The sequence below is a fragment of the Perca flavescens genome, chromosome 7 (genome assembly GCF_004354835.1).
Source record: "Perca flavescens isolate YP-PL-M2 chromosome 7, PFLA_1.0, whole genome shotgun sequence".
NCBI lineage: Eukaryota > Metazoa > Chordata > Actinopteri > Perciformes > Percidae > Perca > Perca flavescens.
This window is the reverse complement of record NC_041337.1, coordinates 22,292,971-22,313,704: the sequence shown is the minus strand read 5'-3', so window position 1 is coordinate 22,313,704 and position 20,734 is coordinate 22,292,971. Positions and strand designations below refer to the sequence as shown.

The 20,734-nt window shown below is 40.7% G+C and overlaps 1 protein-coding gene across 1 annotated transcript in view; it reads left to right on the top strand.

Annotated features, from left to right (window-relative positions):
• Nucleotides 1–20,734, top strand: part of cntn3a.2 (contactin 3a, tandem duplicate 2) — a 32,382-nt gene that overhangs the window by 7,757 nt on the left and 3,891 nt on the right. Inside the window, exons 8-20 of the mRNA XM_028582959.1 lie at nucleotides 647–783; nucleotides 1,901–2,030; nucleotides 2,577–2,727; nucleotides 3,014–3,141; nucleotides 6,334–6,503; nucleotides 8,761–8,878; nucleotides 12,289–12,447; nucleotides 13,757–13,906; nucleotides 14,069–14,139; nucleotides 16,755–16,989; nucleotides 17,474–17,583; nucleotides 19,082–19,268; nucleotides 19,492–19,604. Coding sequence (XP_028438760.1) covers nucleotides 647–783; nucleotides 1,901–2,030; nucleotides 2,577–2,727; nucleotides 3,014–3,141; nucleotides 6,334–6,503; nucleotides 8,761–8,878; nucleotides 12,289–12,447; nucleotides 13,757–13,906; nucleotides 14,069–14,139; nucleotides 16,755–16,989; nucleotides 17,474–17,583; nucleotides 19,082–19,268; nucleotides 19,492–19,604 — 1,859 coding nt within the window. The remainder of the gene's footprint in view (nucleotides 1–646; nucleotides 784–1,900; nucleotides 2,031–2,576; nucleotides 2,728–3,013; nucleotides 3,142–6,333; nucleotides 6,504–8,760; nucleotides 8,879–12,288; nucleotides 12,448–13,756; nucleotides 13,907–14,068; nucleotides 14,140–16,754; nucleotides 16,990–17,473; nucleotides 17,584–19,081; nucleotides 19,269–19,491; nucleotides 19,605–20,734) is intronic.

The window sequence follows — 20,734 nt, the reverse complement described above, 5'->3', positions numbered from 1 at the left end:
GTTTTAGCAGCTCATTGTTATATACTCAGCTGGGAAAGAAAGTCATTACTTTCCTCCCAAAGAATTTTTTTTAATGCATTTTTTATATTTTGGGGTTCTTGGCTTACTTAACCCCCTATGACTTTGTCAGAGAGAAAATGACACACTTTACAGTATGTACTATAAAGTGCCTACGAAGTGAGCTGCGCTTTTTATGAGCACAACACTCTACCCATGAAAAGCCCTGAAAAGCTGTAACTATGTAAGAGGTAAGATGCCAGGGAGTTGTGTGCTAGATGTTTATTATACACAGAATTAAGGTGACAGGGTGGGGTGAGCGGTGATGTCAGGTGCACTTCAGCCATCATGAGAGCTTCCTGCTTGGTGGCGCTGTGTTTCGTGCCATGGGCTGCTGACACATTTTAAGTGATTAAAGTGAGTGATACCCTACGTTCACTTCTCGCTCCTCTTTAAAGACAAATCCGACGCTTACTCATTTCCAATTATTTGAGCTGTCAACCTACACATGCTTTCCTTTTCCTTTATTTTGGATGCAGAATATTTCGTGAGATAATTCTGCTCCTACAATACAGATACAAAAATAAATAAATAAGTCCCCCTGGTTTCACATTAGATATTTCACTGGAGTATATTTCTGTTCCCTCAGCCAAGCCTCAGTGGATGCAGGCCATGAAGGACATGGCCCAGGCCATAGAGGAGAGACTATACTGGGAATGCCGAGCCAATGGCAAGCCCAAACCCTCCTACACGTGGCTGAAGAATGGCCAACAGCTACTCTCAGAGGTAAATTAGTGCCCGTCTTCTGCCACTTACCAATGTTTCATTTGAAAGACTTAATCCTCAGCTTCAGCTCGTCCTTTCATTTTAGAGAGCCTGTCGTCCAACACATGGCTGTTTTTCAGAGTGCAATTTAGAGTGAGATGAGAGAGGAGTGTAAACATCTTACTGAGGTGTGCCAGTGATGAGACATGGATGTAACTGTCTCTTATTCTGCTCTACCTTGGCAGATTACACAGTCTTAGAGAGTGGATCAGTGTAGTCCCTAGGAAATTGCTCCATTTCATTTGAAAGGAGTCAGTGGTTGTTTTTCATTATTCATGGTGCATGTTTTAGCTCCTCCAGATTTAAGGACAATGGGTTTAATCCACTGTGAAATACACTGTATATAGCTGCACACCTTATCCCAGACCACCAGGGAAATGCATAGCTTCAAACTTGACTTTAACATGTTGCTGTTGCTTTATTTTCTTAGTAGAATTTGATACGGCTCAGGGCGTGGCTTCTGCAAGTATAACCTGTTTGATGTATTATTAAAAATACCTTTTTTAAATGTCATTCTTTAATTTGATTTTTTAGAATATATTCACTGTTGCAAGATTTGAATATCGTTTTCCTTTTTAACATTAAAAGGGCAGTATTGTCTGTTTTCATTGTTTCAGTTTCAGTGTATGGCTCATGATGAGCATACTGTTCTTAAATTCAATGCAAACACCTTACATGTAGCACCTCAAACGAAATCTATTCGGGTTAAATTATTCATCAAAAGTGTCTGATGATGCATGCCTATGCGGAATAAAATTCTTTTTATAACAAGGCCCTTAATTTAGGCACACATACACACAATCTTGCACACTCAGTTTTCCCTTCAGGATATCATTACACGCTGTAAAGAGTGATTTACATGATGGTGAGAACAAGCATATTTGGAAAACCAAAATGTGGTCTGTGCACTGACTGATTCATTCACTGCAACATAATCCTGATTTGATCTACGACCATTGACAATGCCTCTAACCCAACCCAATGCTTATTGAGCTTTGTCAGAGCGCGCTGAGCAAAGCAAAAGCTGCCTTTAAGTCTTAAGCAATAAATTGCTTTTCTTTCATCTGTTTTTTCACAGGAAAGAATCCATGTGGAGGACGGAGTACTGTCAGTGTCGGAGCTGACACTATCTGACGCCGGCATGTACCAGTGTGTGGCTGAGAATAAACACGGAGCAATATATTTTGCTGCTGAACTAATGGTTTTAGGTAGGATGGCATTTATCTCTGCCTTAAATCCTCCAATCATTGTTGTCAAAGAATCTTAAAGGTCATCTTACTGTCATTGTTAAAGGTTGTCTGGATTATCGGATAATGGGATCAGTGAGGAGGGTTTTGTGGGGCCAAACACATTTAAAAAATTATTTTCCCCTTCATGATATCCTGATTTACATTGATGTTAAGGTGAGGATGGGGTGATATACCGGTATGCAGAATTCCCAGTTTGACAATAAATATGATTCATTTATTTTATATATTTTTTTACAGTTAAACCAATTAAAAGATACACGCTTGTTTGTATTCAGATAGGCTTTCCTCGTAAATCCATTTTCTACAAAATAAATGGAACAAAAAAATCACCAGCAGAGTGATTTGATTTTATATTTATTTTTTCCCCATCACAAATGTTTCAAATGTCTATCTCCATTACTTTACGATTTGATGATTTCCACAAATCACACAAAAGCCTGCTTCAAATGCCCTGTGAGATTTGCTGCAGTGTTGTACTAAAGTCAGTTTACTGTTTTCCATCAGCCTCTCCTCCAGACTTCACAGGGAACGTCCTCAGAGCTTTGCTCAAAGCCAAGGCAGGAACCACAGTGACTTTAGAGTGTAAACCCCAGGCCTATCCCATCGCCAGCATTTTATGGAAGAAAGGAAACCTGCCTATCCACACCAGTGACAGGTAATGACTGAACTGAAAATTGCTGTATGTGTATCTGAAACCACAGCAAAAGGCTGATGGCTGTACAAAGTAGTGATAGTAATAGAACTTAACCAATCCAGTATTTCTTCTGTTTAGGTATCAGAGCGGATGCATTATTCATCCCACATGCGCTCTTTTCATTTGGTGTAAATGATGATGCAGAACGCTGCCATTTAGACAAATCCAGAATATAATGATGAAATCATTTGTTTTGTTCTTGGAAGTTGGATTGCAAACTGCTGTCTCTGTATGTACACTCCTATAGAATCACACTTTCCCCAGATGGAACATTGAGGCTTGCCAACGTGAGCAAGTCTGATGCAGGCAGCTATACGTGCTTCGCTAGGAATAGATTTGGCATGTCGAGCACAACTGGACGGCTCCTTGTGACCGGTAAGCTCTGCTGTAAAATGGCAGAATGTTTGTGCATCCAACTTAGTAAGCAGAATTTATAGATTAATGCAATAGAGAGCTACTGTACCGTGAGGACTTGGAGTCAATAACTGGTGGGTAGAAAACATAAACAAACTTGATGATTTGCTCTGAGGAGCGTGTCAAAACTTTGGGATGTCTCTAATCTTTTTTTTTCATATATTTTATTGGATACAACATTCAAACAATATTTACAACATAGTACAACATAAGTCTCCATTTTGTGTTTTCAGAATGAACAATTCTTCACAACAAATGTCCTTTTGTGGTTTCATCCCATATCCTCCCCCACTGGTAGCCAGTTAGACACAAAAAAGAACAACAAAAAGGAATAAATAATAATAAGAAATAAAAAGTAAGTAAATCAATTACTAGACATACAGTATATGCGTATACACACATACGCATATGTACACACGCACATACATACATACATAGCCTATAGCTCTTAGAGAGCGAAATCAGGAAACAAATCAACAAATAAATAAAATAAATGAGTAAGTTAGGAGGACTGAGTGAACTGTAGAAAAAGGTTAGTAGTTGCTGACACCCAGGGCGCTGCGCCAGGTTGCTAGGATTCATGGACCAGCAGGGTCTCAGTTACACCTATAATGCAGCTGATTGTGTGGCGGGCAGCCAGTGAGGTATAGCGAGGTAGGAACCTATGCAGACAAATAGCGTACTAAATTTGCCAGTCAGTGGTTTCCAATGAGAATAAAATGTATCAGTAGAGCCTCTGAGAGTAAACTTTATCTTCTCAAGTTTTAAGAAAGACAGTGTGTCACATAGCCAGGCTTTAAACGAGGGTGACTTCCATAGAGTCCGAATTTTCCTACGAGCAATTAGAGAGGTAAAAGCAATAACATTAACTTGAGTTGTTGTCAATTTGAGTCTGTCCAGAGGTCTGCCAAAGATCGCTATATGGGGGAGGGACAGATCCTCAACGCCAAAACCTTCGAGATTGCGTCGAATTATAGCTGCCAGAAGTTAAAGAATTTGGGGCATGACCAGAACATATGGGTCAAATCTAGGGCTGCCACCTCTTAGTCGATTAGTCGACTAATCGGTCGTTTTGGTCTTAGTCGACTAAGATTTCTTGAGTCGATTAGTCATTTTTTATGCTTATTCATGCTTAATTACTTATTTCCAAGAAACTTCTGAGCACATTTATGGTAAACACAAGATTTAAAGTGGTGCTTTTGCAGGATTAATTGTGGAGAAACTCAGTTTTACAGATGGTTAATTAACTACATTTATATTGTGCTTTTCTAGCCTTAACCACCTCTCAAAGCGCACAGCTCTGTCAATTAAATCAACTAATCGATTAGTCAACAAAATCCTATAAGTGTTATCGGCAATTTCCACTGGATGCGGAACGTCTCCGGAACGTCGACGGAGTCATTATGTTTCCATTAGAGTCAATCTGTGTATTTCCACTGACTGCGGAACGTCTGCGTCCCTACGCCGTCCCAGTTCCGTCAGTCCGCAGCCCTCCGGAGCAGATACGCAGAGCTTCTATTTTTGACGTACGACGGAGAGCTCCCCAGCAATTCAGCACACGGCAGATAGTGCGGGACAGGAAGTGGAGCACAGAAACAAAATAAATATCTGGTTATTTTTCAAAATAAAATACACCGTGCTCATGGCGGATCATATTTCCCCGCACTACACCTTGAAAACACAGCACAGTCGTTTCCCCTCTACTCCTCTGAATGGAAACAAACTGTTGTTGGTTTTGTGGTTCAATTCTACCTGAATTTGTGAGATCTCGTTGGGTCCTCGTGACTACAGCTGTCAGTCATGGCCGCATCCGTTCCGCAACAAATCTGGACCCGGTGGGTATTGACGGACGGCGGAGCACGCAGCAGACATGCAGCGGAGCCGGTCCGCAGCCGTTCCGCATCCAGTGGAAATCCCCGGTTAAGAATTTCTTTAGTCGAGGACAGCCCTAGTCAAATCACAAGTGGTCTGAGAACATTTAATGCATCCCTCGTCCGGGCCACCCGGATAAATCTTGGCAAGCCTGGCCTTGCTAAAGTGAATGGGATGTCTCTAATCTTGAGTGACTTTGCATAATTAAGAAACAGCTCTTAAATGTGTTTGGATACATTTTTTTAAATGTCTTTTTTGTTTATTTAGTTATTTGAGGAGGTGTAATGGTTACCCAAACTCAATTGCAACTTGAAACACAAACTCTTGTCTTTCGGTTTAATTCTATTGAGTTGTTTTGCGCCGCTGCACTTGGAAGGTGTTGGAGAAAATACTCGATCATTGTTTTCCTCAAAGCAGTTGAAACAACCAATTTATAGCAACAAATTAAAGTGCCCTGAGTGGAGGCAATGAGGAGGTGTTACAGATGCTGTTATTGTCAAGCGTGTGTTTTCAGTGGAGTGATAGTTGAGTGTTCTCTTATTGGTTTTATTAATGTGCCCAATGCTATTGTCTGCCGCTGTAACCGCCAACGGCAGTTATCTTTTTAAATGGCTGGGGTATTTCTTTCAAGGCCATAATGCAGTCAGTGACACAAAGCCCTGACCCAGTCATTGATTATTACTTGCTTAAGAACTGAGGGGACACTTTTAACACATGGTTGTCTTATCCCTCAACAGTCTATATAAGGTAAGATGTAAGAGTGCAAATCCTCTTCCTTTGTGCGGCACCTTCTTTATTTGATTCCAGCCGATTCATTATCTCGACTTTTGAAGCACAGCAGACTTAGCCAAATGATTGCTATTGTAGACTTTGAAGCAGCGCCCTTCATTTTTGTGCTGGATGCACAGAGCAGCCCATTACATGAAGTTTTATCTAATCCGCAGTGTATTGTAATTGCTATCAGGATTTCAGAAGATTATTCTAGCTGTGTCAGCTTGGAGTATTAGGCCATTTTAGTAGTGGCAGGTTGCGTGTTATCATATTATTCGACTAAGACTTTCATGAGGCCTTCCTTTATATAGATAATACTCTGCCTGTGACTTAGTGTATTACAGAGCATGTTCCTGTAAGTGTTGTCTCTCTATTGAGCCTCTTTCAGAAAATAATACATTACATTGCACATCTGGTTTCATCTCGCAATGAAATGTCTCATGTTCTGTGTGAGATTGGCAGTCGCCACGTCAGAAATGACTCCCTCCCACAAATTCTTTTCTGGGGCAGATCCAACCAGAATCACCCAGGGGCCAGTGGACATGGAGATCATTGTGGGCGAGAGCATCGTGTTACCTTGTCAGGTCGCCAGTGACCCCGTCCTTGACGTTTCTTTCTCCTGGGCCTTCAATGGACAGCTCATCGCCAAGGGAGACGGTCACTTTGAGCTAGTGGGTGGGGTGAGTGACCCGCAGTCATACTTCCTCAGAACATGTGAATGGGCAGTTGGCACCTCTTCCCATTTTGCTTCACTTCACCCCTGCCATTAGTTAAAAGAGACAGCTTGTGGTTTGACGTTATGGTATTTCTTGGAGAGATTTACTGTGGCTAGTTTTTCTGAAATGGTTGTGATACCATCCTTTTTTTGCAATTCTAAAAGTCTCCTCGCAGGCATAATAAGTTGTGTGTAAATCTTTGGAAAGATGCACTATTAGATCATTCAGCCCCTCTAAGATTCCAATTGTACTTTTGTGAATGGGAATATGGCTATGCTACGTCAAAATACACTTCCTAAATAAAAACCGTCATGTAGGTAATGCGTTAATTGCTCAGCCACTCATGTGGCTGAGCATGAGCTCATGCCACTTAACGCGTTACTTGTAACATGTTACTCTAATCTGACCACTTTTTTCAGTAACGAGTAATCTAACGCGTTACTATTTCCAAACCAGTAATCAGATTAAAGTTATTTATCCAAGTCACTGTGCGTTACTATTTTTGTCCTTTGTAAAAATATATATTTTTGCTTTCTTTTTGCGTCTCGGGGAGTGAAGTCACATATGCGACAAGTCACGTTTTCAGCATGTGGACAGTTCACGTGTACAACGCAGCGACACAAACGTAAACAACAATGGAGGGAGGAGAGAGATGCGCGCTTCTAGCTGGAAATACAGTCACTATTTTGAGTTTGTGCCAGCTAAAGACGGCAATATTAAGGTTGGTTGTACACTCTGTGCTGGTGGCGACAAAGTGCTATCTAGCTACAAAAACACTACGTCAAATCTGAAGAACCATTTGGAGTCGCAGCGCTGCAGTCAAACTTACAGAGCAAGTCCCAGCAGGTGGAGCGAAGCAGAGAGAAGGAGGTCCCCCACCACCAAACAACAAAAGCTGGACTTCGGTGCAAAACCAGTAAGTGGAGAGTTGAAGAAGTTGGTCGGGCAGTTACTCCTACGTTGTAGCGGAAATGCTGCCCTTAAACACGGCTGACTCGCTCTCTTTCGTGCCAAACCAGATCCTACTACTGGCAACGCTGAGCTGCCTCACAGTAAACCGGTTGTCATTTTTATGTTGAGGCTGTGGGGGTGTTGTCGGCAGCTGCTGCATGTAACTAATAAAGTAACTTGTAATCTAACTTCGTTACTTTTAAAATCAAGTAATCTGTAAAGTAACTTCGTTACTTTTAAAATCAAGTAATCTGTAAAGTAACTAAGTTACTTTTTCAAAGTAACTGTGGCAACACTGGTTACAGGTTGTCATCTTTTTCAGTAAACTTCTCTTACTCAAGCTCAGCCTTCTGAAGTAATCTATATTTTAATACTTTGGCCGGTCTTGAATTCTTTTCAAATCCTACTTTGTCATAGCCTGCTGCACAGCTCCTCATGACAGAAAGGGGATACACATCATTAGAGGTGTCTTGGCAGAGCCCCAAATGACAAAACACTTTTTAGAGCAACCCTCACACCCTTCGAGATTAACCATTCTTCCTGTGTGTGTTTGACTGACACAATGTTCTTATCTGAAAAGAGACTTCCCCAGAAATGCTAGAATGTCCCCAGTCCAAAGAGATTATAAACTTAACTTTGCTGCTTCAAGGAATCTAATTTCCCTAATTAAACCACGTTGGCTCTACTGCCACATTTCTCTGCCAATGCCAGTAGAACGATTTCACCACTAATTTACCATTTGCTGCTTGCGGGTGTTCTCTCGGATGAGAATCTGGGCCTTTTTCCCCTCTCCGATTGAGGAAAAACAGGCTGAACTCAATAGTAATAGCTTATTTGTGTAATTTCTCGAAGGTCATGATGATGACCTCCGTAAAAAGCAAGGGAAATAGCCGAGGCCTTGTCATACACAAAAATTCCATTTGCTGCATACAATCTGTGTGAATTTTGGCCCTGATCCTTTTCATCCGAGCTCATCTTGGACAGAAGTATGCGACTAAAAGGTTCTGTCATATTCAGAAATTTTTCATTATGTTTATGGCTTTGACTTCAAGAACTGTCAAGATGTATGTGTCAAATATCTTTTTTTAAAAACAGGCCTGATTTTTCTCTGCAAAGACCTACAGTATAGCTAAATAACTGCAGTATCTGCAAACGGCTTTTGGCACTGCTTTTTACTCCACCTTATATATGCTTCACTACATTCTTTAATAAGCTGTCACAAGGTCTGTTATCTTTCATGCTACATAAAGCTTTCTTTCCTCCTTGGTAGAGAACAGCAGGAGATCTGATGATCAGGAACATTCAGCTTTACCATGCCGGAAAATATATCTGTGTGGTGGACACGGATGTGGAGAGCCTGTCAGCCGTGGCTGTATTGATTGTCAAAGGTAAGAAAACCTCCACTCTGTTCAGCAGTGACTAATTAAAACAGGGCTTACAGCCAGGATTGTTTTTGGGTTCAAGCGTTAACTGTACATGGTAGATGATAAATGGACTGTTCTTATATAGCGCTTTTCTACCTTAAAATACAAAACGCTTGACAATTTGCCTCTCATTCATCCATTTACACGCTCACACGCCGATGGCGGCAGAGCTGTCATGCAAGGCGCTGGCCTGTCCTTTGGGAGCAACTTGGGGTTCAGTGTCTTGCTCAAGGACACTTGTACATTTAATAGCTGTGAAGTGGGTGATAGATGTAACCAACAACCCACAATAAAACAATGTCTCTACACTGTATAGGTTACCGAATAAAGCTGTATTACAACAAATAAAGGAAGTATATATCTTTAGAGACATTATATGAATATGCTTTACTGAGAATATAAAGAATGCTCGACTACCGGGGCGTATAATGTTCACTTAGGGTTTTAAACTCAAATGGGCTGTGTTTCAGCCGGTGATTGCAGTGTGACCAGAATGCTCATATCCTCATGAAAATGATTCTGGATGTCATCAGAGAGTCTACAGTTTTTATGCCCTGCTTATTTCTTGCAGCAGTCACTTGATTACATCAAACACTTTTCTTTTATATCGCATTGGATGAAAAAAACTTGACAAAACTGAGTGAAAATGTTCTCCCTCTTTTTAATGACCAATTTTCAATATTGTTGCAATGTACTTGACAGTGGAATGTTTAGATGCCTGTCTGTGCTCACTCATGCAGTATGTATAGCTCCAGAGAGACACTATTGTCAAGAGTTACATTGGGCAGAACAAAATAGAACAACTTTTGTTATGTGTTTCAGGGAGAGGCAGATTTGTGTTGCGTGCAGACAGAGTGAGAGTAGGGATGTTTCTGGCTTTGATCAATATGTCAAATAGCCCAGCACATTGACACTACGCAAATATGTTAACTGTCAGATGAGGTGAGGGATGATATTGGTGTTTATCTTTATCTTGTAAGGATACCCACCAGTGATTCAGCTTGGCAAGTTAAAGATCTTCTAGGCAAATGGCATTAATAAGCACTCCTTTACAATTGGTTGAGGACTAAGTGGAAATAAGGCTGTTTCTCAAGCAAAAGCAATATCAAGGTCATGGAAATGGATTGGCCTAATATTGACTGGAGAGAAACTTGTCTGTGATTCAGAATGTGCATTATTTACACTTCCTGCTCACGGCAGCTGTCATGGACGTCTCATTGCTTGGATCGAACGTCTCCAAATGTTGGGCGACAAAGCATGAAGCTGGATAGAAAAGCAGTCATAGAGGGCAAAGAATGGCTTCGCTTGATCACAACTCCAGTCCTCTAACAAACCCCCACTGCCTTTATACCTTGACCCATAAAGGACACAAGTAGCACTTTTAAATAATGTGCAACACCATACTAAGCACATACAGTGTTAGTATACTGTATGGGCTTCTTTGTCCTCCATGACTGCTTTTCTATCCAGCTTCCAAGCTGTGGTCACCTAGTTTACAAATAACCATGCTTTTTTACTCACCTCCAGCGGTGCCATGCAGGTATTTTTTATGTGCCCAGGTTGGTCTCTGAGATGACTGCCGCCACCTCAGTACAATGGACATTAATCAGTGATACTCAGATCCTTAGCTTAAGTAAAAGTATCAATACAACAATGCAAAAATTATTTATCACAATTAAAAGTGCTGCATACAATGCAGTGTTATATTCAAGACCACCTAAACCGAGAGCAAGTCATCACGGCAACATGGACTTTTATGATTGTACTTGCAGTAATGCTGATTATTGGTGTTTTATGGACGCATTATTACTATCATGTAATATTGGCCAATGATAGGAGCTCAGTCATTTTTGCAGGGTACCATTTCCGATCGTGTCTCGCTCCACTCCTCTTGCAGCACTGAAGGTCAATGATAATCGCTCCTGACACAAAGACTCTTGAGTGATCATCTGGATTCTTGTATTTTTACAATGAAACATGTTTTAGATGCCACTCCATGATGCCTCACAAACCCTCCACCGGGTGGTGGTGGTTATGGAGAAGGTCATGTTATACGAATAACATTGTGGTCATTAGTATTCCAACCACTTGGTGAGCATTTGTGCTTGTTGACAGTTGCATCATCATCATCATCGTCATCAACCTGGAAGAGAGTACATAGGGAAAAACACCTACTATGACAGTACAACACAACGTGTTTTATCATTATTATTTCATCACTTTTATAAGTTTCTTATATTTATATCCACTTCTGACATGTGTGACGTTGTTTATTACAAATTTGGTTAATATTCACTACAAATCAAAACAATTTCACCGTGTCTGTAAGTATTCATAATACAGACAGATATTAATTTGCCCTGTGCCAAGTACACAATAAAAGCCCAGACAGTCTGTCAATATTAATAACCGATTATTTGAACACCCTCAAGACACTGACAGCACCCTCTTGCCTCGGCCAGTGAAATATAATTAAGAGGATAAGGAATTGATCCTTGATTGTGTGCTCCATTAATATGTATTACTTAAGCCAGTGTATTAAAGTTTTTTTTTAATCAGGAGCTGCTAATGAGTTTTACAAAGATCAATATCTCTAAAGCCAGGGTATGAGGCCAAATGGATTTGGGCAGCACGTTCAAGGCTTCTGTAAACAACAAAAAATGTAGTTCAGCAGTTACTTGTTTTGCATACATGCATTTCTACCATTGATTGTGTATTAAAATAATCATTTAACACTATACTAATTTGAATATTTTGCTTCAGATTAGAAATCCCTTCAGAGGCCGATAGGAGTGTGAGCAAGGCTAGGGGCGTTATTATTCTCCGGTCTGTCTCACAGCTCTCTAGTGGTCTATTATTTCTGATGAGCCGACACAAGAATGAGCCGTTCATTAGAACAGGAAACAGTAGATGAGGCTAAAGTAAAACATCACACCGCTTAATTGGTGGGATAATGAAAATAAATGATAAAACTCTGGTTCTAAGGGCTATGAGGCCCTTTTCATCTTTTACCTTTTCATTTGACTCCCTGAATCTACTTACATCTGCTGTTTCATTGATCAATTACCGGGGGGACCATGAAAGGAAAGGATTACGAGTCAGTTGAATATTGGAGGATAAATCTTAAATTAACTTTTAATTCCTTTCGAAGGGCACAACTTCTCCTCAAACTCAAAGCTTTTTAAAAATGATTTTCTCCTGCCAATGTTGATTTCAAGATATAAAGGCATAGTGATCTCAAATACCTTTGCGGTTCATGTTGTCCTTGCAGTACCTGTGAGTACACACATTTACATCCACATTCTGCAGACTCGTCTGTGCCTCTGCATGTGCAAGTACCTCAAGTACAGTGTCTGTTCCTGTGATTGAGCCAGGCCCCCCCAGTCCTCCAGATGCTGTGACGGTGGAGGAGGTGACAGACAGTACAGCCCAGCTGGCCTGGAGTCCCGGCAGAGACAACGGCAGCCCCATCACCAATTACCTTATCCAGACCAGGACTCCCTTCACTGTGGGCTGGCAGAGGGTTAACACAGGTAGGCAGCACTTGAAGATGAATTTTCGTCTTATACCACATGTGATGCTATTCAGATAATTCATGGATCCCCACAGGGTAATTCTCTTACTTCTCTTCCCGCTTCAGCTGTGAGGTCAGAGCATAGGGTCAGCTACAGAACGAAGGCTCTGGAGATGGGAGGGATTCAGGGTCTTACTCAAGAGAACTAGAGGTCATTGTTGCTGCTTTTACATGATCTCATTTAAACCACTTTAATGACCTTTACTCCCGCCTCAGTCAAGACCCAAATCCTTTGCATCTGCATAAGTCAAGCCAAGTCTGTGTGGATGACATATAGCTCTTGTTCCTATGGAGATTGAATGCACTTATTGCAAGTTGCTTCCGACAAAAGCGCCTGCTTTTATATAAATAGATTATCAGACAGGGACAGTGCTCTCTGATCGATGGAAGAATTGTTGTCCTTCATAAAAAAAACACCCAAGAAAAGGACAAAACAAGTTATATATATTTATCTCTTTTACAATTCATATACACACCCTAAAGTACAGTAAACATCCACTAATAAGTAATGCTGCAATGTAACACAGTCGTTAGCTGCAATCCCTACTAAACAAAGAAATAAGAGTACAAAAAAATAAAAGCTGCTATAATCAATATTTTTATTTTAACAAGGGATCAAATGACTATGTGTAATTTTATAAGGGGTCACTTGTAATGATGAACCCAAAGATAATTATCACCCAACACTTCAGTTCTGCAGAGCATTTTTGCATCTTTCAGCTCATTGCACAACTTTACTGTTTTGGTTTACTCTCATCATTCTTGTTAACATTTTAGCCACAGCTGCCAGGGGATTTAAGTGAAAAAGGTAAAAACTAGCTGGTGAACATCAGCAGCGGCATTTAGCGCCTTAAGAGCCAGACATTTCTCTCAGGAGTTGGTGGAGACCTTACAGGACCTTAGCTTATCTTTTGCAGTTCACCCATTGTTAGTATTAGGAGCAGTGAGTAGCCACGTTGCAACGTCCTCCTCTGAGGTCATACAGTCTCTTGTAGCATCCTCACACTTGCATGTCAGTTAAAGAGTTTATTTTAAGGTATTGCTGCACAACACAAGGTAAGGAAAGCACAGTCAGTTTTTAGCTCTGTGACTGTTGAGACTCAAAACCAAAGCTCACCCTACATTCATCAGAAAGACTCTATTTTTTTATTTTATTTAGTTATTTTGTAATTGTGTATAGATTTAGTTATCTTGTTTTAGTGTTATTCTACATGTTCAGCTATTTTTATGTGTGTAAATATTGTATGTTTTCTGGCTTTTTTTTCCAGTCCCTGAGATTATCGACGGCAGCACACTGACAGCCACTGTAGTGGATCTCAATGCCTGGGTGGAGTATGAGTTTCGGGTTTTGGCCAAAAACAGTGTTGGGGTTGGAGAACCTAGCCCCGTGTCAGTCAAGACCAGGACCGAGGACGCAGGTACAGTAAATGAGATGATTCATCATGATCAGACAGAAACTATGATCTGCAAAAAGAGAGATAGTTTAGGGATTATACTACCAACTCTTTTTCTACAACTTTCTCAAGCCTAAATTGTTTCTTATATGGAGGTGTGAGTGAACAAGGGTCTGTGTTGTGTAGTTCCTGACGCAGCGCCAGGTGACGTGGGTGGAGGAGGTGGAAGCAGATCGGAACTGGTCATCACATGGGAGGTAAGTCATCAGTCTTATGTTCTAGTCTGTTATTCAAAGTGCCTGCAGTTAATAAATATATATATATATATATATATATATATATATATATATTTTTTTTTTTTTTTTTTTTTATCCTTGAGTGAGTTGCTTAATATTTCTCTCTAAATCAAACCCCCTGCTCTGTTTGGCTTGTGGGTGTCTTACATTTTCGGTCAATTGAAGTCTGGCGCTGCAGTCGTTGTAAAGAGTTTGCATGTAAGGCAGCAGCAATGTATACACAAGCACCACTTAATCTGACAGTTATTGTCATTTATGAGGCTTTGATCTGTGGTGAGTTATTGTACAGCCAACTCTGCAATGCTCAAATCTAGCAATGAAGTAAACCATTCTGGTAGTTGAAAAATAATAGAATAATGTGGATATTGAAGAAGTCATTAGTTGGCTAAAGCTATCTTCTCGTTTCATTAACCCTCGTATTATGTTAAGGGTCAATTTGACCCATTTGCGTTTTTGTGTTGACCAAAATACTGGTTAACCTATCTTTTTCTTGATGAAATTGTATGACATTTCCTCATTTAGGGTCATGAACTTGTTCATAAAATCTGGACACACTGATGTGTAGTGTAATGTCTGTTCAGAGTTTGTATACAAAGATGATGTTGCGGGTCATTTTGACCCAGAGACTTTCAACACCCATTTAGAAGTGTGTGTGTGTGTGTGTGTGTGTGTGTGTGTGTGTGTGTGTGTGTGTGTGTGTGTGTGTGTGTGTGTGTGTGTGTGTGTGTGTGTGTGTGTGTGTGTGTGTGTGTGTGTGTGTGTGTGTGTGTGTGTGTGTGTGTGTGTGTGTGTGTGTGTGTGTGTGTGTGTGGGTGTGTGGGTGTGTGGGTGTGTGTGGAGGAGCTTTCTCGCGCTTGTCCTCTTCTCTGTTGTAATGTCATCTCTTTGACACGCACACTACAAAATGAGCTCCAAAAGGTTTGCAACTGAAGAAGTTTCAGCACAGATTTTTGATGGTAATAGTGATGTAGAGGAAGAGATTTCAGAGTCAGAGGGACTAGTCTGGTGTAGTCTCTACATTAGCTGAAAACAATGGACAGCAATCATCCTCAACATGGACAGCTAAAGATGGTAACATAAAATGGTCAACATCACCACACAGACTGACTGACTGTCATCAAAATGACTCCAAGCCCCACAAGATTTCTGCCACACTAGTTGTTGATATTCAATCCCCAATTTATTCTCTTCATATCCCAACCAACAGATAGGATCATAGTGGACATGACCAACTTGTAGGGGAGGTGTGTATTTCAAGAGAAATGGAAGCCACTGGATCAGATTGACTTGCATGCATACATTGAAATCCTAGTCCTGCTGCATCCGCAGCATCCACCCATGCTCTGCAGTGCCATGTTACATCCCGCAACACCCTGCTGTGATGTTCATATGCACAGAGTAGTCAGGATCCGGTATTGGAGACTGCACTACTCTAAAGTACGACACAATGTGCCCTGCTATGACATGAACTTCCATGACTACCTCGAAGTCACTGTTCCAGTATCTCTAATGTGACTATTATTTGCCACTGTTCATCACATAAGCAACCGGCCCCGTCAGACACCGCCTACCAAGAGTCTGGGTCTGCCGAGGTTTCTTCCTAAAAGGGAGTTTTTCCTCGCCACTGTCGCAACAGCCACTGATAATGCTTGCTCTTGGGGGATTACTGTAATTGTTGGGGTTTTGGAATTTATTAGTGTGGTCTAGACCTACTCTATCTGTAAAGTGTCTTGAGATAACTCTTGTTATGATTTGATACTATAAATCAAATTGAATTGAATTAAATTGAATAGTATTAGCTGGAGTGTACAAGTCAAAGGGAGAAGCAACTGCCAGTCTGTGGAATGACGAGAGTGGAAGGCCAATATTTCTAACAACAATGTCTTTGGAGTCAATTCATATGAAAGCTTGGGTGTTCCACAACATTAGAGCTGGTCGACATGAAAGAGACAAACTAGCTGAGATCAGAGATGTATGGGATAAATGGGTCACATTTTTACCTGTCTTGTACAATCCTGGTCCCCATGTCACTGTAGATGAACACCTTGTTCCATTCAGGGGGCCCTGTCCCTTCTGACAGTACATGCCCAACAAGCCTGCCAAGTATGGCATCAAAATATGGGCATCCTAGGATGCCAAATCTAGCTATGCATGGAATATGCAAGTGTATACCGGAAATATTTTCACTAAATAATTGGTAAAAACAGTTTTGGGGGAAAAAATGTTTGTGATGAGGAAAAAAAGTTTGTTTTGAGTGTATTTACACTGTACGGGTCATTTTGACCCGTAACATCATCAATTTAATTTTTTTTCAACATAATACGAGGGTTAAATGCAGAACTAACTTTTCATTTTAAACGCTGTATGGATGTTTTGTAATGAGTTTAGAATTTTTTTTTAATGCCATTTTACTGCTCATTTCATTTTGTCAGGTGGTTCACAAAAGCAATTTGTGGGTCATGCACTTCTTTTCCCACAATGAGAGTGGGTGGTGATTGTGTCAGCCCAGCGGCGGGATGAACGTGAGTGGCTTGTATATGTTTTAATATCACTATAGTTTTGTGTTTCACTCTCAGCCTGTCCCTGAAGAACTACAAAATGGTGAGAGCTTTGGTTACATCATTGCTTTCCGCGCTTTCGGAGAAGTTAGCTGGACTCACGTGGCCACCTCAGCCCCCGGTGCATCGCGCTACGTGTACCGCAACGACAGCATCGCCCCCTTCTCTCCATTTCATGTCAAGGTTGGCACTTACAACAGCAAAGGACAGGGTCCCTTCAGCCCCGTGATCACCATCTACTCTGCAGAAATAGGTGAGGGAATGGACGTAAATGGTTTTTAGCAAAGCTACAAAGCTTTCTCAGTTTTTGAAAAGGACAAAGATCATGAAAATGGTTTTATTGCATCTACTGGGCTGAAAGTGCTTGATAGATAAAGAAACATGCTGGAAAATTATTTTGTAAATAAAAGGGTAGAAAATTTCTTTAAAAAATAACACGTTTATGTAAGGATAGGCAGATTGCCTCAAAATATCACCACTCTTTTAAATGGATATGCTGATGTTAAAACCAGTTGGCATTTAGATCTATGCTACCTCTCAGCATGTTGAGAGGGGGTCAGTCTGTAATGTAGAATTGGTCTATTTACCAGCAGCACCTGCGTGTGATGATTCATCCAAGTAAAGATCACAAGAACGCCACACAGTCATTTATGTAGAAATTGAAAAGATTTGTTCTGCTCGTCTCTGTGCTGTTGGACGAAGGCAGCAATGCTCAGTCTCCTGTTGTCTGTTTTCAGAACCAAGCGGGATGCCAGCGGGAGTTTGGGCCAGAAGTGTCTCAGCCTCTGAGATTGAGGTGAATTGGCAGGCTCTCTCCTTCACCTCTGAAAGGGTCCTGGGCTATGAGGTACATTTTACCCTTTTAAATGGAAATAGAAATCACACAACACAATTCAAATGCTTGTCATCACCCCTGTTGTACCTCAAAGCCATCACTTCCCAACTCTGTGTCGCCATGGAAATGGCTGTTTCAGTTGGGCGACTGTTATAGCCCAAATTATACAGTTCTTTGTCCCGACTTGACAGGAAAACATGCCAGAGTGTTTTCAAGAGAATAAAAGAAAATTGCCTGTCCACATGCCTTTTCAAGTTGCTGTCAGTTATGGAGTATCATGATACAGAGCTCATGATAGTCTGCAATACCAGACCTTGTGTCAGAATACCAAGAAATGCCATCATACCACACCAAAAACAGAGCAATGATACTGAAAACTGTCTTCTGTGGTTTGTTTTTACAGTCTAACACAGTTAGTCGTTAGTTGCATTCTATTTTACCTTCAAAAACTGGGACAGCCGAATTGCCTCGCCTGCATACTTTTGACTTAATCATCAGGGTGATCAAAGGGCTTAATTATAAGATGTTGTTGTTGTTATTCTTTTGCTCAATAAAATCAAAGTTGTTTCAATATTTCATTTGGGAAAGTGAGCTTTTCATGTCTGAGCTACTATACCTTAGTGAAGTCAATAGCAGCTAAGATTAAACAATGATGACAGAAAGGTAGATAGCTGTAGTTTGTGGTAATATAATATATCTTTAGTTTAATGCTTTGATTGGTAACTTTAGTTTGTATTTGATCTGTAATATTTTCATTTAAATGCATATCATAATTAGCTAGATTTTCATTAGTAGAAAAATAAATATTACATGCCGTATTACGCAACCCAGATTAATGTATTGTAGCGCTGAAACGATTACACAATAAATCCATTAGTCGAGCGACAAAGAAATCTTGATTGTTCATTTCGATAATTGATGAATTTGAAGTTTCTGTCATCAAGCAAAAATGCAAAGCTGGTTCTACTTCTTACATGCAGTCATATGATGCTTCTCTGTTTTTTATGATTGTAAATTAAATATCTTTGTGTTTTCAAGTGCTGATTAGACACATTAAGAATTTCGATGGTGTCACCTTAGGCGTTGCAAAATATGAATTACCTTTTTTTCTTTTGTATTTGTGACATTTTAATAATTACATTGTTTATTAATTACTCAAACAAAATCAGTAGGTAAAGGATAATTAATTTCTTCCCTATTGCCACACTCTCAGTAGTATCTGAACATAGTTAAACAATCAACAAGGAGTTGTAAAAGTACATTAACAAAGACTTTTTAATGTCAGATCAAATATCCTGCTGGAAAGGTTGTGATCTCTCTTAAGAGGATACACCCAGAGGCGATCGTTTAACAAAATCACATTTCTCCTAAGACATCAAATACAACTACAAATACGTTGTTGTGCTCTATGTGATTAAAAATGCATGCTACTGATTTACACGTTTTTGCTCCAATCCAAAGCAATACATCACGATTAAAGCCCAGGTGACACGCTCTCTGTCTCAAACAGGTGGTATACTGGGAAGATGACACTAAACCAGAGACCATGGGAAAGGTTAGGGTGCCTTGGAACCAAACCTCGGTCACAGTGAGTGGCTTGGCAGGAAACACGCAGTATTTCTTAACAGTCAGCGCCTTCAACACAGCAGGCACCGGCCCCTTCCTTCCTGCAATCAATGTCACTATGAAAAAGCCACGTAAGTTGCAGCACCAGAGACGCCCCGCTGCTACCCGGGTGTTAGATTTGGAATCCACACTGGTTGTAATTCAAGTCAGATGTAGAAACAACATCTTCTTCTAATGTCATTCTTTGAAGTAGTATTATCATATTAGAGAAATATGATAATTCCTGTAGAATGATGTGACATTAATATGTTTCTGTGCTGACATATAGAAATTCATTATTTTTATATCATGCAGCACCAGCCCAACCACCGCTGAATGTCGAATGGACCCTAATTGGCTCTCAGCTGTCTCTTTACTGGGAACCTGTGGTGGCAATGGAATCGGAGTCAGAAGTTACAGGCTACCAAGTGAGTTTTACTTCATCAATATTGTTAAGAAAAAACTCAGGAGCAGCACAACTCTTTTCACATACTTGAAGAAAGTTCGGGAGACTTATGACTTACACAGAAGCATTTAATGAACACTAAATTCAGGAGACAATTAAGTAGTAGCAGTGCAGTTTAACCATGATGTGTAATTGTGCAGTGCCGTCCCAACTCTCTGAAGTTCCTGTCCTCCTGAAGGTGTATTTAAACTCATGCTGGAGGCTTTATGTTTAGCTGAACCTTTAAGGTAAACACAAAGATATTGCCAGTCTCATAAACAAAGAGCCTCGTTTAGCCTATTTCTCTCTCTCTCTGGGAAGTATGCTAAAGTGTGGCAGGCCCACCGACCTCCAAAAGGAGACAGTCCTGAGACAAAACATCCCCTTATCATTCAGCTGCCTAGATTCCCTGAATCTGTAGAGAGGCAAACATAATTATACAACAACAGGTTTGGTTATTAGTAGTCTCGCTTTGCCAGGCTTTCCTCCACCACAGCGCTGCGGAGGAGGGTCTGGCAAGTCCACACAGCAATCCGGGATGGGATAAAAACGTGCTCTGGTTTATTGGTATTTCTTTAAACCAGTCACAATCGCCTTGGGCAGTGCTAAGCAATGGGAAAAGCGGCAGTGCCGTGGCCAAATAGCCTGGGGAAGGAACTTGTTTTGGTGGAACATGTGTACGTTTAAGTCGTGCAACAGAAATCTCAGATTTGACAGATAGTCTAGCTAGCTGTCTGGATTTAACCTGCAGAGATCTGAGAAAAGGTTAACCATAGTCCTCATGAATCAACCAGAGTTTAAAATGCCAGCATAAAGGAAGCCCAAGGCAACCAATATCTTGCCCAAATGAGTGAAATCCGGGGGAAATTCCATTGGCAATGGAGCAATCCCGGAAGTGGAACGTCAAGGATATAGACTAGGTTATTAGAGACTGGCAGAATATTCTCGTCCCCTGACCATGGGACATATGAATGACCTGATGTTGTCTAAGCTTTCCCTTCAGTCTCATCATGCCACAACATGGTGTTTCTGGAAATTCCACCACAAATATGCTCCACAGTAACATGTTTATTCCTATTATGTATCAGACTGAGTGAAAGCGTGGTGGTGGCT